This window comes from Ambystoma mexicanum, chromosome 11 (assembly GCF_040938575.1).
Source record: "Ambystoma mexicanum isolate Mex_15411 chromosome 11, UKY_AmexF1_1, whole genome shotgun sequence".
Classification (NCBI taxonomy): Eukaryota; Metazoa; Chordata; class Amphibia; order Caudata; family Ambystomatidae; genus Ambystoma; species Ambystoma mexicanum.
Genome location: NC_090934.1, coordinates 466,710,674 through 466,725,233, shown reverse-complemented (window position 1 = coordinate 466,725,233; position 14,560 = coordinate 466,710,674). Strand labels below are relative to the sequence as shown.

Sequence of the window (14,560 nt, the reverse complement as noted above, 5' to 3'; positions counted from 1 at the left end):
CTGTGACCGATGGCCATTTTGCTTAATGACTTTGGAAACCCTGGGCCATTTTTTCTTCCTTATCCCAGTTTATAACTATACAAGGAAGAGAACTATACTACCTGTAATAAGAGATAGAGTATTTTTGCAGTTCACACCAGCCCTCCTCCGTTACCTTCTGTTGCAAGACTTAACTCTTGGCCATTGGTTCTGTTTATGAAAAGGGTGTTGGGTTTAGGAAAAGCATATTGAAGGATTCTGTCCAGCCTTAAGGAAACTACAAAACATGTGGATTTTACCCATTGTGTTTTATTGGTTTTGGCTCATTTTGGTGGCATGGCCACAAAAATATCGCCAACACAATTGCTGCAGTCAAGAAAGGGGTGCCAAGAAGCAGTCTTTGTGGTTGGCAGTACAACTGGAAATGCTGTGGCATCCAAGTACCAACGCACAATATAATACAATAGTGGATTGTTTAACATATATTCTCCTAATAAGGAAACTGTCACAGTCACATGTCTGTGTGACTTTCAATGCTGGAGCCGCGGAGTGAGCTCTTCTCGAGACGGAGACTGGGGCACAGGCAGCACTCCCTTCCTGGGGGTCAGTGTGGGATGGCTTGTCCCTCCCCCATTGCCCCCGATTCCTCCCTAGAAGCTGCTGCCATGTGTGCTGTCTTCCTTGTGCTCCCGACTTATCAATCTACCAATATGTCCATTTATGTAGCCATGATCCACCTATACCCCGTCCCCATGCGTGCCTTGATCATATATTAATGTACTTATTGATGGGGGGCAGCCATTAATATAAGGTCAAATACAAACATGCCGCCGCCCCACCCTTACTATAAAATAGTCAAGGGACCTGGCCATGACTTAAAAGCAGATCAGGCTTTTCTAATGAAGGCACATATCCTCAGTAGGGGATTCCTTGAGAGTAGACCAGTCATCCCCTCGATGATCGGCCCATATGCAGGTTACCCCTTTAACATGGTGGAAATGGAGTCCAGCAGAGAGCGGCACCCAGCGCCGGGCGAGTCCCACATGGCGGTCGGTGGGACTCGACTCTGTGCAGTTCACTGGTTCCAGAGAGCTTTAGCGGTCACAGCTGTGGCCATTAGCCAAACAAATGCATTTGACAAGGGGTGTTTCAGCGATGTTTCTCTCTTTTTTCACATCGAAGTCTTTTAAATCAGAGCCAGGCTTCCCTTGAGGAATACACACATATTGTGGACCAAACTAAAGCAATTTTCTGAGAGTTAATGACTTAACTGGAGGTGTAAACATGCTACTGGTGTAATAAAAATGTCTAATTCGGGTCTGTCTTCAGCCACTCCATTAATAAGCATTATGCTTGTCCACTACTGAAGTCCTGTTAAAAACAAGCGTGGGCAAAGCCAACGGTTTAGGTGTGTGTATAATTATTAGGCATTTGACAAACACTGCTATTAGGTGCCCAGGTACTTGCACCATGTTGCACTTGTGCCTTTGGCATGCATACACAAAAGCCCAAAGTGTTGCCATTGTCCATGCCAGTCTCTCTAAACCCACCCTACCACCGCTCATCTTCCCTCCCCTCTCTTTAACCCACCCACACTCACACTCTCTATTCCCCACTCTGCCCCATTCCCTCTATCCCCTCACTACCTCCTCTCTCTAGCCCCACACTTCCCCCCTGTCTAGCCCCCCACCACCCCCTCTCTACCTCCTACGCTCTTTACCCCACCCACCCTTCCCCATTCTCTCTACCCCACACCACCTCCTCACTCACTACCAATCCCCTACACACGCTCTCGCTCTACCCCCACCCACCCTATCTCCTCTCTCTACTCCCAGCCACCCGCCCTGCCCTCTCTCTACCCCTGCCCACCCTACTCCCACTCTCTTTACCCCTACCCTAAACCATCTCTCTTTACCACCCCCCGCCCAACCCCCTATATAAGCCTATTAACGCAAAATGCAAAAAAACAGCAGTAAACACCAAAACTATTGGCATTGCCAATGCTTGTTTTATAAGTGATGGATTGTATTTTTATGAGCATGTTCAACTTTTAATCATGCTTTTAACCTTTTTCTCTTTAAAAATTAATTTGCCTGAGGCAAGGATGCTCTTGGACAAATTGTTTTATCTGAAGATTTTATTTCTTAGTGAATGTATTTTATAGTGTTTATATGTGATTTTTGGCTGTCTGTTTACCATTGTGTGTTTATGATTGTTTCCTTACAACTGAACAAACTTAAACAAGAATACAATAAGACATCTGTTCCTTTTCAGTCGTTCCTACTGGGCCTTGTATCTAGAGCATGCTCCAGTGTTACTATGTTTTGAGCACTGTGATGAATCTGATGTTTACAACATTCCTTTCATGCCAGTAGCCTCTCCTCATGTGGCCAGGGGATGGCAGCCACTACCTGATCCTGACCCTGGGGGTGGCTATGCAAGGGAGGATCAAATGATGGGAGGCAACCATCAGGGAGAGGTACATGAATCATCAGATGTGACATGGTATTCCCTTTCCCTTTTAGGGATATCCCCTCCTTTCCTCTTTCCTTGATGCCATACTGTGATAATCCCCTTCAACAACCCGCAACGCCTCCTCACAGCATCTTTCCATATTCTGTAGCAAACAGAAAGACAAATGAGAAAGAGGACTACCCAAATGAAGATTACAAGCCTGAATCAGAAGGTGCAGTCTAGTGCTTGGTGGAAGCTGATTGGCTTTGAGCAGCTCCCTTCCTTGAAGTGGGAGTTCAAAGATGTAACAGCTGAGAGCAACAGGGAGATCCAACCATCTAGCCACTGCCGGGGAAGTCAAGCTTTCAAGTGCACAGGCGAGCAAGGAGATGTGGGAGAACCGTAGAGAAGACTCCAGAGAGCTGGCAAGCGAGGCAATGAAGCAGCACACATTCCCTCTGGCAGGAGAGATGCCAAAGCACAACGCGAGGCAAAGGAGGAGCTTCGAACTGACATGGGAAGCCGGAGCGTTGTGCAGACCACCAACAGCCACAGTAACACGCCGTCAACAGCGGAGAGAGAGTGGAAGCAGAGAAGGACCTGAGCAGTGTTAGATAATGCCAAGGGAGCCCTCCAAAAGCTGGTGAGCCCACAAAGGAAGGTCAGGGCCTTGGGAGGGAGCTGGAGAAGGCATTCCCTAATTGGAAGGGGAGGCACATTTCCTACACCTTACATAAACTGATTTTCATAGTCCCAGTATTTGGGGAGATACAAATACACCCGTCATAAGAAGAACTTTGGGTGGGGGAAGGGAGCATATGACTTCAGATCTTGAAAGTAAAGTAACCTGGCAGGAGAGCATACCAGGTGTTTTGCGAGTCTGCGACCCTTTAGGATTTTGAATTGCATTGAATGTGGAAAAGACCAGGGGAAAGGGAGTACATTTTCCTGAAATGGATTGCAACAGCAAGAGGAGGGGTTATCCTCTTGGACTACAACAAACTTGGTTATTCTTTTGAACTTTTGTTTTGGTGGAGAGACACCTGTGGGGCAGAGTCATTCCCTGGAAATGTGAACATTATCCATTTGGAACCTTTGTTGGATTTATACCTTTTTGTTGAACTTGAACTTCTGTGCACTTTCCAAGCCAAGGATAATGCTCTTAACACTTTAAGGGTTACTTTTAGAATGAGAGGGATTGAATAGGAGTTTGGACACTGGACATTTTTGCTTTGGACAACTTGATACAGGACAGACCCTTTGTTTCTGGTTGAGGTAGGGTAATACCTCAAAGATTAAGAACAGTGAGGCATTTTCCAAACCCCTTTATTATTTAATAAAAGTCTATCCCGAACACCATGAGTCATCTCTTTGAGTGTCTCATTCCTGTTTCCTCACATATGGTGTCAAGAGTAGGAGCGGACTCAGTTTACACAAACTGGGGAACCCTCAAATTTGAAAAAAGTAGTCACCGAACCTCCAATCCATTAGTAGCTGCAGAATAATCTATTGGATTCAACCTATGAAGTAGCAGGGGATAATTGGTGCAATCTGGAGACAGAATGTTAATTCCCACTGACCTGGTTCTAGTACCTCCTCAAGCACTTACATTAGGTTAGCAAGTCTGGCCTAGCTTAGCGATATGGCCTAGATGTCCTAGCAGCCGTCATAGATCCCCGACTATAGAGGTGATGCTGATGTGAAGATCTTAATTGAAAACAGTGGGAAAGAGCCATATCAAATTAAGATGGAATAGAAAATAATAGCTCAGAGAATCTTGGAGAGAGCTGTGTTTCCCAAAATGGAGGCAATGAGGAAAGCAGATAAAATAGAGATGGGGAATATGCTTTGGGGAGGCAGATGAAGATTCCCCAATAACCCCTGAGGCAATACAACCAAAAACTCTTGGTGTGGAAGCTGAGATAATTCATGATTTAGCATTTGCTCAACAGAAAGACCCCTTGCTAGCAGAGTGTTTTCTACATGTGTTATCGGAAGAAGGGTGAAGAATCAAAGGGGGGACCATTCTTCTTTCTAAAGCATGGCTCCTTTATAGGGGTGATCTTAGCCCTGATGCTACTCCTAGATATCAGTTTATGGTCCCTAAAGGTCACAAGAGGATGGTGCTGGAAAGTGCCCACTCTCACTTAACAGGTGCCTAATTAGGGAAAGCCTAGACACAGGTGCGGGTAATAAGCTAATTCTATTGGCCTGGAATCTATTCTGGTGTGAAAAGCTTTGTACTTTCCCGTGCCCAGTCTAAAAATTATAATTCCCAAATACCTCCTCTAGCTCCGCTCTAACCATTGCCTATCATTGATATGCCCTTTTCCTGCAACGGTATGGACACAGTCGTGCCCCTTGAGCAATCTAGGTTGGGGAATCATTACATCTTGGTAATTGTAGATTATGCTGCTCGATACCCGGCGGCTTTCCCATTAAGAAATAATACAACCCAAAAATCTTGAAACATCTAACCCCATTTTTTTCATGAGTTGGTTTCCGAAGGAGATCCTAACCGATCAAGGGACTACCTTCATGAGTCGGTTAATGGCAAAGGTGAAGGAGATCCTACACAATACATCTCTTAGGACCTCCGTCTACCACCCACAAACTGATAGATTAGTGGAACGTTTCAACAACACCCTTAAAATTGTCATTTGGAAATTGGTTGAGGTTGATGGCAAAAAATGGGATACTATGATACCCAGAGTTCTTTTTGCCATTGATAAAGAACAAAATCTTCACAGGGTTTTCACCATTTGAGCTACTGAATGGGAGGGGGGCACTAGATGTCCTTGACAGGCTATGGAAAACCTGGAGGAGTGAAGAAGCCCTTTTACCACTTTCATAAATGGCCCAATGTTTAAAAGGAACACATGGCTGCTGTGAGAGAGAGTTCACACCCACCTGGCTAAAGCCCAAGTACCAAAATACCTCTTATGATAAAAAAGCTTTACTCAAGTCTTTTTCTATTGGACAGGAAGTTATTGTTCTCTTGCCAACATCCGAGAATAAGATGTTGTCTAAATGGTATGGACCATATTGGGGTGATTGAACAAACAGGGCCATACAACTATCAAATATCCCAATCAGATAGGCAAATCAAGACCCATATCTATCATATAAACCTCCTTAAAGAATGGAGAGAGTATCCTGTACAAAACACAACAGTGGTAATGATTAGTCTCTTAACAGAGGAGTCAGATAAAACCTTTTGATTCTTTCCCACCTACAACAGTCTCAGTAACAAGATCTACAAAACGTATTGGAACAGTTTCCAGATGTCTTTAAAAATTAACCAGGCATAGTAAAAGGGATTGTTGACTATATCCTCACACCCCCAGAGAAGGTTGTCCATTTCAAATCATACTTTTATCCCTGAAGCAAGACAAGGGAGAGTCATATAGGAAGTGGAGAAGATGTTGAAATCTGATATTATTGAATGATCCCAGAGTACTTGGTGCTCTCCGATAGTTCATCACTGCCAAGCCAGATACATCATGTAAGTGCTGTATTGATTTCAAGAAGGTGAACGCAGTGTCCAAATTCAACTGTTATCCTATGCCAAGGATAGACGATCTGATTGATCGATTGGGAGTCGCTGTTTTCCTCTGCACGACTGATCTTACAAAAGGATTAAGCTGGAGGACAAGGAGAAAACAGCCTTCTCCACCCCTGTTGGACTATTCCAATTCAAGGTGTTATCCTTTGTACTTCACAGTCAATCAGTCACATTTGAAATGTTAATGGACCAAGTCCTTCAGCAATACTCCTTTCTGTGGGGCTTATATCGATGATATCATTCATAGTCGGACGTGGAAAGAACATGTGCACCATCTCTATTTAGTCATCAGAGTTCTGAGGAAAGCCGGCTTTACTGAAAACCTGAAAAAATGTCACTTGGCGCAGTCAGCAGTAGAGTTCTGTAAAGACTGGTAGGGGGTGTCTGTACTTCCGCTCTCTATAGGGTAGAGGAGAGGCACAGACGACCCCAGCCAAGATTCTCTATAAGGTAGCAATGGACAGCAAACAAGGCCTAGCTTCTCAGGAGGTGATGCAGGCTGGTTCTTAAGTACAGTGTGGTCCCCGAGCCCCCACAAAGGAATGTCCACACACTGTATTACTGAAAACACAGTCTTTATATAATTAATATTCAAAGGTATGTACACAATCACAATAACGCACTTTGTACTCGGAAGTCAATAATGATAAATATATACAATTCTAAAGTGGTACCAACATCACTAATGTTATCAAATCTCATTAAAGTGCATCAACTGTACGGTTAAAATGTCACACAGATCAATAACGAGGAAACCAGCAATAGCGATAGGAAGGAACGCAAGATGGTTGAAACAATAGGCAGAATACTGACCCCTACCACTAGGCACAGTTCTGTGTGGAGACCCCCCCCCCCACCTGGGCAACCTGTAAATAAAGATATATAGCCCAAGCCCAGTGCATATAATGTTCGATAGTCTTACTTCTTCCTATTAAGGTTTTACCCCCCCCAATGTACCTGGTGGAGTAGAGTTCTCCGACGATGCACCAACCGATCCTTCTTGAGTGCCTCCTTTTCAGGCGGGAGCCACGGATCGTCGAGAGGTGTCGGGGAATCGACGGGCCTTCTTGAGTGCCCTCCCTTTAAGGCGGGAGTCACGGGTCGTTGAACGTCCGACGGTGAACAGGGTGAACTACGGCAGGGAAGTGGCACCTTTGTTCCTAGCGGTGCTCGTCGACGACAGAGCGTTGGCGTCCTGCAAGGAAGAGGTGTGCGGGGCACCTCGGTGACGATAGTTCTGGACAGCAAAGAGATGATGAAGAACTGTGGCCCAGCAAGTGCGTCGAGTCGTCGGCGTCTCTGTGGTCCTTACGTGGCGGGAAACCCACCGGTGGATGCTCCTCGGCGCGTCGATGGTCAGGCCTTCTCCAGCGGGAGACAAGCGGGTGACCATGCAGACGAGAGCGTCCGATGATCAATTGAAGTTCTTAGGCAAACGGGAGCACGGCGGCTCCGGTCGGTGACGGCGGTCATCGACAGTGGCGGACAAAAGTCCGAGTGCTTCTCCTTGGAGTTCTGCAGCAGTCCCCGTATCGGGTCAGCAGCCTGTCGAAGGTTGGCAAAGATCAGCTGTGCACGATGGTCCCTCGTAGCTCGGGAAGAGGGCGCCTTACCAGGTCCTCTCTGGGTCAGTCCTTGGAAACACAGCAGCCTTCAGATTGTGAGGGAGAGCCACAGCACTCCTTCTCGTCCAGCGGGGGTTTCAAGGTCAAGCGTCAGTTACTTCAGTTACTCGTCGTAGTGGACTTCAGCTTCTGAATACGATTCCTAGCAGTGAGAGGTCCCCAGATATACTGTTGATCTCCCATTCATTCCGCTGGGTCACACTCAAGCATCCAATCACGACTACGGGCATTCAGGCAGGCAGGCAGCCAATCAGGCACACAAGGTATTCAGGCCATTCACTTCTCTCCAGACACTCACAACAAGTTATGTGTATTGGGACAAGTACCGAGCCATTCAACACTCCAAGCTGCATTCATACCAGTTTCAGGCAGGGTTGTCTCAGTCATTGTGTCAACCACCAGATACTAGACACCCACAACACAGAATGCATCTTCGTCATACACTCTATTCACCCAGGTCCCACCCACAGGAGGTACCCACAACATATATCATTGGGAAGGCTCCAGCGAGTCTGGCCGGGTCTTCGCAACAACACCATATATGGCATTTCCACCCAACAGCCAGTCAGGGACAGAGTCAGGGCTTTCCAGGACTTTGGGAAAACAAGGTAATGGGTAATAGAAAGCAAGAGGCCACCGGGGCCATCTTGTTTTCTCTCAGGAATCAATGGATCCCAATGGCAGGGCCGGGGTATCCCAAAATGGAGGATACTCAGCGCACGTGTCAATTTCAGCATGGAGCTGCCACCAGCCCATACCCTGCTCTGCGGGCCACCCACAGGTGCCCAAAAACATGCACTAGGGGCACAGAGTTGTACCCCCACCCATGGGTGCCATAAGGGTATCCCACGGGTCCGTTCACCAAACCAAAAGAGAGCTGCACCGCAAGGAGTCCCACATGAACTCCTGCATGGAAAACACAAGAGAACATACGATATAAAGCAGTAAAGGACAAGGATACGGAGGCCCTGTCCCTCCGATGCATTTGCAGCATCACAAGTACCTCAGTTTCTTTTTGGCAAATGGACTTGTTGAACACTGAAGTGAAAAGGTGAAGGCTATGCAAGAAACCCCAATGCCCAAAACAAAGAAATATCTCAGAGCCTTTTTAGGGTTAGTTGGGTATTATAGCTAATAATAATAAATAATAATAAATAATACTAATAGATTAATTACCAGTTAATCCTCTATTACCTCTTGCCTCACTGATAAGCTTAAAAATGCAGAAACCACAAAAGATAAAATCGAGTCCAGCAGACCAAAACTGTTTTGACAAACTGAAAAATGATGTGCAGTGAGCCAGTATTAAAGGTGGCTAAATTTAACAAATAATTTATCTTACAGATGCCTCACATGTTGGGTTTGGGGCTCTTCTTTCCGAAGATCACAATGGCATCGAACATCCGATTCTTTTTATTAGTCAGAAATTATATCCTAGGGAAAATAACTATGCCACAATTGAGATTGAGGCCCTAGTAGGCAGTTTCATACTTTAAATACTATCTCACTGGCAGAATATTTATTAACATGGATCAGCCTTCATAAATACACCAATGCCCGAGTCACGTGCTGGTTCCTATATATGCACCACTATTGCTTCATGGTAGAACTTCAGAAAGGTAGAGATTAGGTGAATGTAGACTTTCCCATTTCCCAATAGATGCAAAGAAAAAGCAGTATCAGGGGAAGGGTATGTGATGAATCTGATGATGTCATCACTCCTTTCCCAGAGCTAGCCATGGCTCATGTGGCCAGGGGCCAGCAACCACTACCTGATCCTGACCCTGGGGGTTGCTATGCAAGGGAGGATCACCTGAGGAGAGGCAACCCTGAGGTTGAGGGAAAGGCATCATCAGATGAGACATGGTATGCCTCTTTCTCGTTTAGGGATATCGCCTTTATTCCTCAAGGGCATATTTCGATAATCCCCATAACAACCCACACAGCCTTATGACATATCTTTCAATATTGTGTAGCAAACAGAATGACAAAGACTGAGTTGAGAAAGTGGACTACCAAAATAAGATTACTAGGCTGGACTAGAAGGAACAGTCGAGTGCCTGGAGGAATCTGTTTGGCTCTGAGCAATTCCCTTCCTTGAAGCAGGATTTCAAAGATGTAACAGCTGAGAGCAACAAGGAGATTTGACCGGCTAGCTACTCATGGGGAAGCCAAGCTGTCAAGTGTACAGGCGAACAAGAAGATGCAGGAGAACAGTGGAGAAGACTTCGGAGCTCGGGCTGAATCCAGGAGGTGTCGAGTGAGGCAGAGAAGTGGGACAAAGAAAGGGGGAGGAGGCGTCTGGACTGGAGACACATTCCCGTAGGGAGTAGAGATGCCTATGAGGGACACTAGGTAAAGGAGGAGCTTCATGATGGCAAGGGACGCTGGAACAATATGCAACCCACCAGCAGCTGCAAAGACATGCTGCCCAAATCAGAGAGAGAGAGTGGAAGCAGGGAAGGACATGAGCGGGGTCAGAGAAGACAAGGGAGCCATCCTAAAGCTGGTGAGCCCACAGTGGAAGGTCGGGGCATTTGGAGGGAGCTGGAGAATGCATTCCCTAATTGGAACTGGAAGCACATTTCCTACGGCTTACATCACAAACTGATTTTCATAGTCCCAGTATTTGGGGAAATACAAAGACATCAGTGATAAGAAGAACTTGGCGGGAAAAGCATACGCCCTCAGATCTTGAAAGTATAGGAACCTGGCAGAAGAGTATACTAGGTGTTTTGCGAGGGATCCACATCAACTATATGAGAGAACCTGGAAGGGGAGTATACCAGGTGTTCTGCAAGTCTGGGACCTGCACCCAATTTGTGGTATTTTGAAAAGAGAATCCCAAGAAAGATTCATGCTATTAGGATTTTGAATTGCACTGAATGTGGAAAAGACCTGGGGAAGGGAGTAGGTTCCCATGGAGTGGATTGCAACAACAAGAGGAGGGGGTTGTCCTCTTGGGCTACAAAGAACTTGCTATTCTTTTGAAGTTTTGCTTTGGTGGAGAGAATTCTGAGAAAGGGAGTAGTTTCCTGGAACTGTGAACACTATCCACTTGGAACGTTTGTTGGATTTATACAGTTTTGTTTAATTTGAACTTGTGCACTTTCCAAACCAAAGACAATACCCTTCACTCCTAAGGAGTTACTTTTAGAATGAGAGTGCTAGCATAACATTTCAGACAGTACATTCTTGCTTCGGATATCTTGAAACAGAGTATAGGCATAGTATAAATGCCATATCATATCAATAACAGGAGCTCACATCTATATTGACACAGGAAAGACCCTTTGTTTTTGGTCGAGGTAGGGAAATATCTCCTAGATTATGGACAGTGAGAGGTTTTCAAACCCACTTTATTATTTAACTTGATGATTTTATGCATCATAGGTTTTCCTTTGTATTTTTTTTATTATTTTTATATATATTTCTCGTTTTAATGTACTACAATGAAAAGTTGTTTCAACAACTGAACCAATTAAAATTATAAATGTCAATATTGAACTCCATGAGTTCTCTGTGCCGTGTCTCATCTCATTCCTGGTTCCTCACAGCATTGTTTTATTCATACATATGCAGAGAATTACAAATTACATTCATGACTTTAAAATGTTGCTGCAGTTGTATAGCCATAATATCTACTGGTATATGGGCGGAGAAGGATTCCAAACTCCATGATTCACTCTCAAAATACTTCTTCTACAGAAAGTGTAGATTGTCACCATCCATTGTGCAGTGGTTGGGGAGAAGCACTCATCGTTATTGCTAGAGGGAGTTATTTGGATCACCAGGCAGAAGAAGCAGCTGATAGCATGAGACCCACGCCAGAGCACGCCCTTGCTCGGAGGATCTGCTATCTCCGTGCCCAAGTTAATCCATAATCTCCACAAAATAAAAAAAAACACAATAACTGTGCATTAATTAAAGCTTGCTAAGCATGGATTACATGGAGATTACATGCGGAATTGGTGGTCTATTCAAACACAAACACAAAGGTTTAATGATCTGAAAGCATCAACAGATTAGGGACCTGCAAGCCATACATTTGATACCCTACTAATGCTCTGCTTATCTTCTGAAAGCAGAAAAGAGGTTAATGTCTGATATTAGAATGCCCAAACCATTATGAGAACAATCTAGATGCTCAGTAATTCTGAAAACCACATTTTTCAGATTGTTAGTGTTTTTATTATTAATAATAATAATAATAATAATAACAATAACAATAATAATAATAATAAATAAGAGGATCAAGACTACATTCTACAGAACAACTTCAGGAGAATAAACCAATGGTTCTTTGTGCACTAGGAAATAAAGAAAATACATATTTTCATGACATAACATATATTGGCAGCAGATTCTTCACTGCAGCAAATGGATAATGCCCAGCCAGACATCCTATTGCTGAGTAGAGGCATGTCGACATACGTACTACCTTATACCAAATCATGGCAATATCATATAGCTAGATCAAAACATGTTGATTTGTTTAGCTGAATAGAATTATGTTGATATTGCATTGCTACATCAGAACCTATTGGACCACCTTCTCAAAATGTTTTTTGGCACAAGTGATGAAGTGTGGTAGTGCATCTCATGATATGCGGCAAAACAAGAAGTAGCCCAGTCCACAAAGTGCACATTTTAGATACAAACATTCAAATGCCCTCTTTCACATCTTTGCACATGTGTGCATATCAGTGGGTGTTTCTATGCATTTAAAAGTGCATCTGATATTTAAAAAAAAACAGGATGTGTTTTAAAATGCACAGAAAACCAAGACATGCCCTTTTCGGAACAGTTGTAGGGGTGTGTGTGCATTGCATCACAACGTTTTAATTACTTTTTTTATTTTAAGTGTGATAGCAGTGGTATGAGCTGGAGCTGTCCCCTTGCATTTCTATCCTTCAAACAGAGAGAGAAAGGTTTTCTTTTTCTCATATTTCAGAGAGACAGGTGATCTCCCGAGACTAATGTATGCATGGGATGCATCGGGGCTGGACAGTGCATGTTTGGCACTGCAATCCAGCTACTCTGTAATGCGTGTGGCACTTTGAGAATGAGGTGACCTGTGCCTTTCTGTAATGCACACATTTTCATTTGTATTCCCTTTACAGAATCTGCCCCTTTGAGTTCACCATTGCTACCATAGGCATCTCTCTTTGGAGTCCTCAGGGCTATCTCTCATGTTTCTAATACCCAAGTTGGCCGGTGGCACAGAATTGCTGGCTAATGAGGTCCAAAAGCAACAGTTTGGCACACAAAAGAGGGGCAATGAGAGCATTGGGGATAACCACATATCTATCCTCTGCATGGTAATTGCAATCAGCTGTGCTCCCTTCTTTTCCCCGCCACATAAATGCAAGAGTTGCAGGTGCTCATATGGAAACTGAAGTCAGCAGAAAAGGGGCAATACATGTGTCATCATTTGCAGCCACTTACCATGACAGCGACGCCTGTAAACATAACTGCGGAGACAAACTGCCATAACCTGCGGAGGAGAGATCGAGACATGAGAGTGGTGTAGCCGAAGAGGCAGGCAACCAGACACAGAGTAAGAGACAGCATGTGACACATATCAGATGCCCCTGTACAAATGGGATGACAGATCAGTGTCATATACAAGGCAGATAGCCAAAGAGAGTGAGGAAAAAGAGAAACGCCAGGTACGCATGGCAAATATCCAAATAGAGAGAGTGAGAATACGAGATAAGGCTGGTGCACGTGGCAAATATCTGGATCTAGAATTATAGAAAAAAACCCTGATGCATAAGACATATTCCCAGAGACAAAATAGGAGATCAACATGAGGTGCATGGCACATATTCATCGAGGCATTATGCAAAGGTCAACATGACACTGCTGGCGTACCTCTACCTGGAGCAAATAAGAGATCACCATTGCATTAAGTACAGACATTCACATTCACTGGGGCGTTTAAAGAAACACCATTATAGATCAGCATGATTCAAATAAGAGAAATCAAGAGACATAACATGTAACTACATAATGCACAAAGGAATATGAGATTTCTGTAGAATCGGATACACGCATCCATTGAATATGGATGGCATCAACACAATTCACGTGGCATACATCCACTGGGGAGAGAAGGAGAGATGTGATTCTAAAGGAATTAGACACATATATCCACTGAGCATGGTATCAACATAATATACATGGCAGGTATCTACTGGGAGAGAACATGAGATTTCTGTAGAATCAGATACACGCATCCATTGAATATGGCATCCACACAATTCACATGGCATACATCCTCTGGGAGAGAAGGAGAGATGTGATCCTAAAGGAATTAGACACATATCTACTGAGCATGGTATCAACATAATATACATGGCAGGTATCTACTGGGAGAGAATATGAGATTTCTGTAAAATGAGCCATACATCCACTGAATATGGCATCAGCATAATTCCCATGGCATACATCTACTGGGAGAGAATAAGGGGTTCCTGCAGAATGAGACACATACATCCATAGAATATGACATCAGCACAATTCACATGGCATACATCCAATGGAAGGGAATAGGGGGTTCCTGAAGAATGAGAGACACACCTTCATAGAACATGGCACCAGCATAATTCACATGGCATACATTCACTAGGAGAGGATAGGGGATTCCAGTAGAATGAGACACATACATCCATTGAATATGGCAGCAGCATGATTCACATGGCATACATCTACTGGGAGAGAATAGGAGATTCCAGTAGAATGAGACCCATGTCCATGGAATGTGGCATCAGCATAATTCACATGGCATATATCCACTGAGAAAGAATCTTGAGATTTCTATAGAATGAGACACACACATCCATTGAATACAGCATCAACACAATTCACATGGCATCCATCCACTGGGAGAGAAGAAGAGATGCGATTGCCAAGGAATTAGACACATGCAGCC

General features: G+C 44.3%; 1 protein-coding gene across 3 annotated transcripts in view; it reads right to left on the bottom strand.

Moving 5' to 3' along the window:
* Nucleotides 1-14,560, bottom strand: part of TP53I11 (tumor protein p53 inducible protein 11) — a 901,622-nt gene that overhangs the window by 117,335 nt on the left and 769,727 nt on the right. For all 3 annotated transcript variants that reach the window (XM_069623306.1, XM_069623308.1, XM_069623307.1), the window contains one exon: nucleotides 13,072-13,120. In XM_069623306.1, the coding sequence (XP_069479407.1) occupies nucleotides 13,072-13,120 (49 nt within the window). The remainder of the gene's footprint in view (nucleotides 1-13,071; nucleotides 13,121-14,560) is intronic.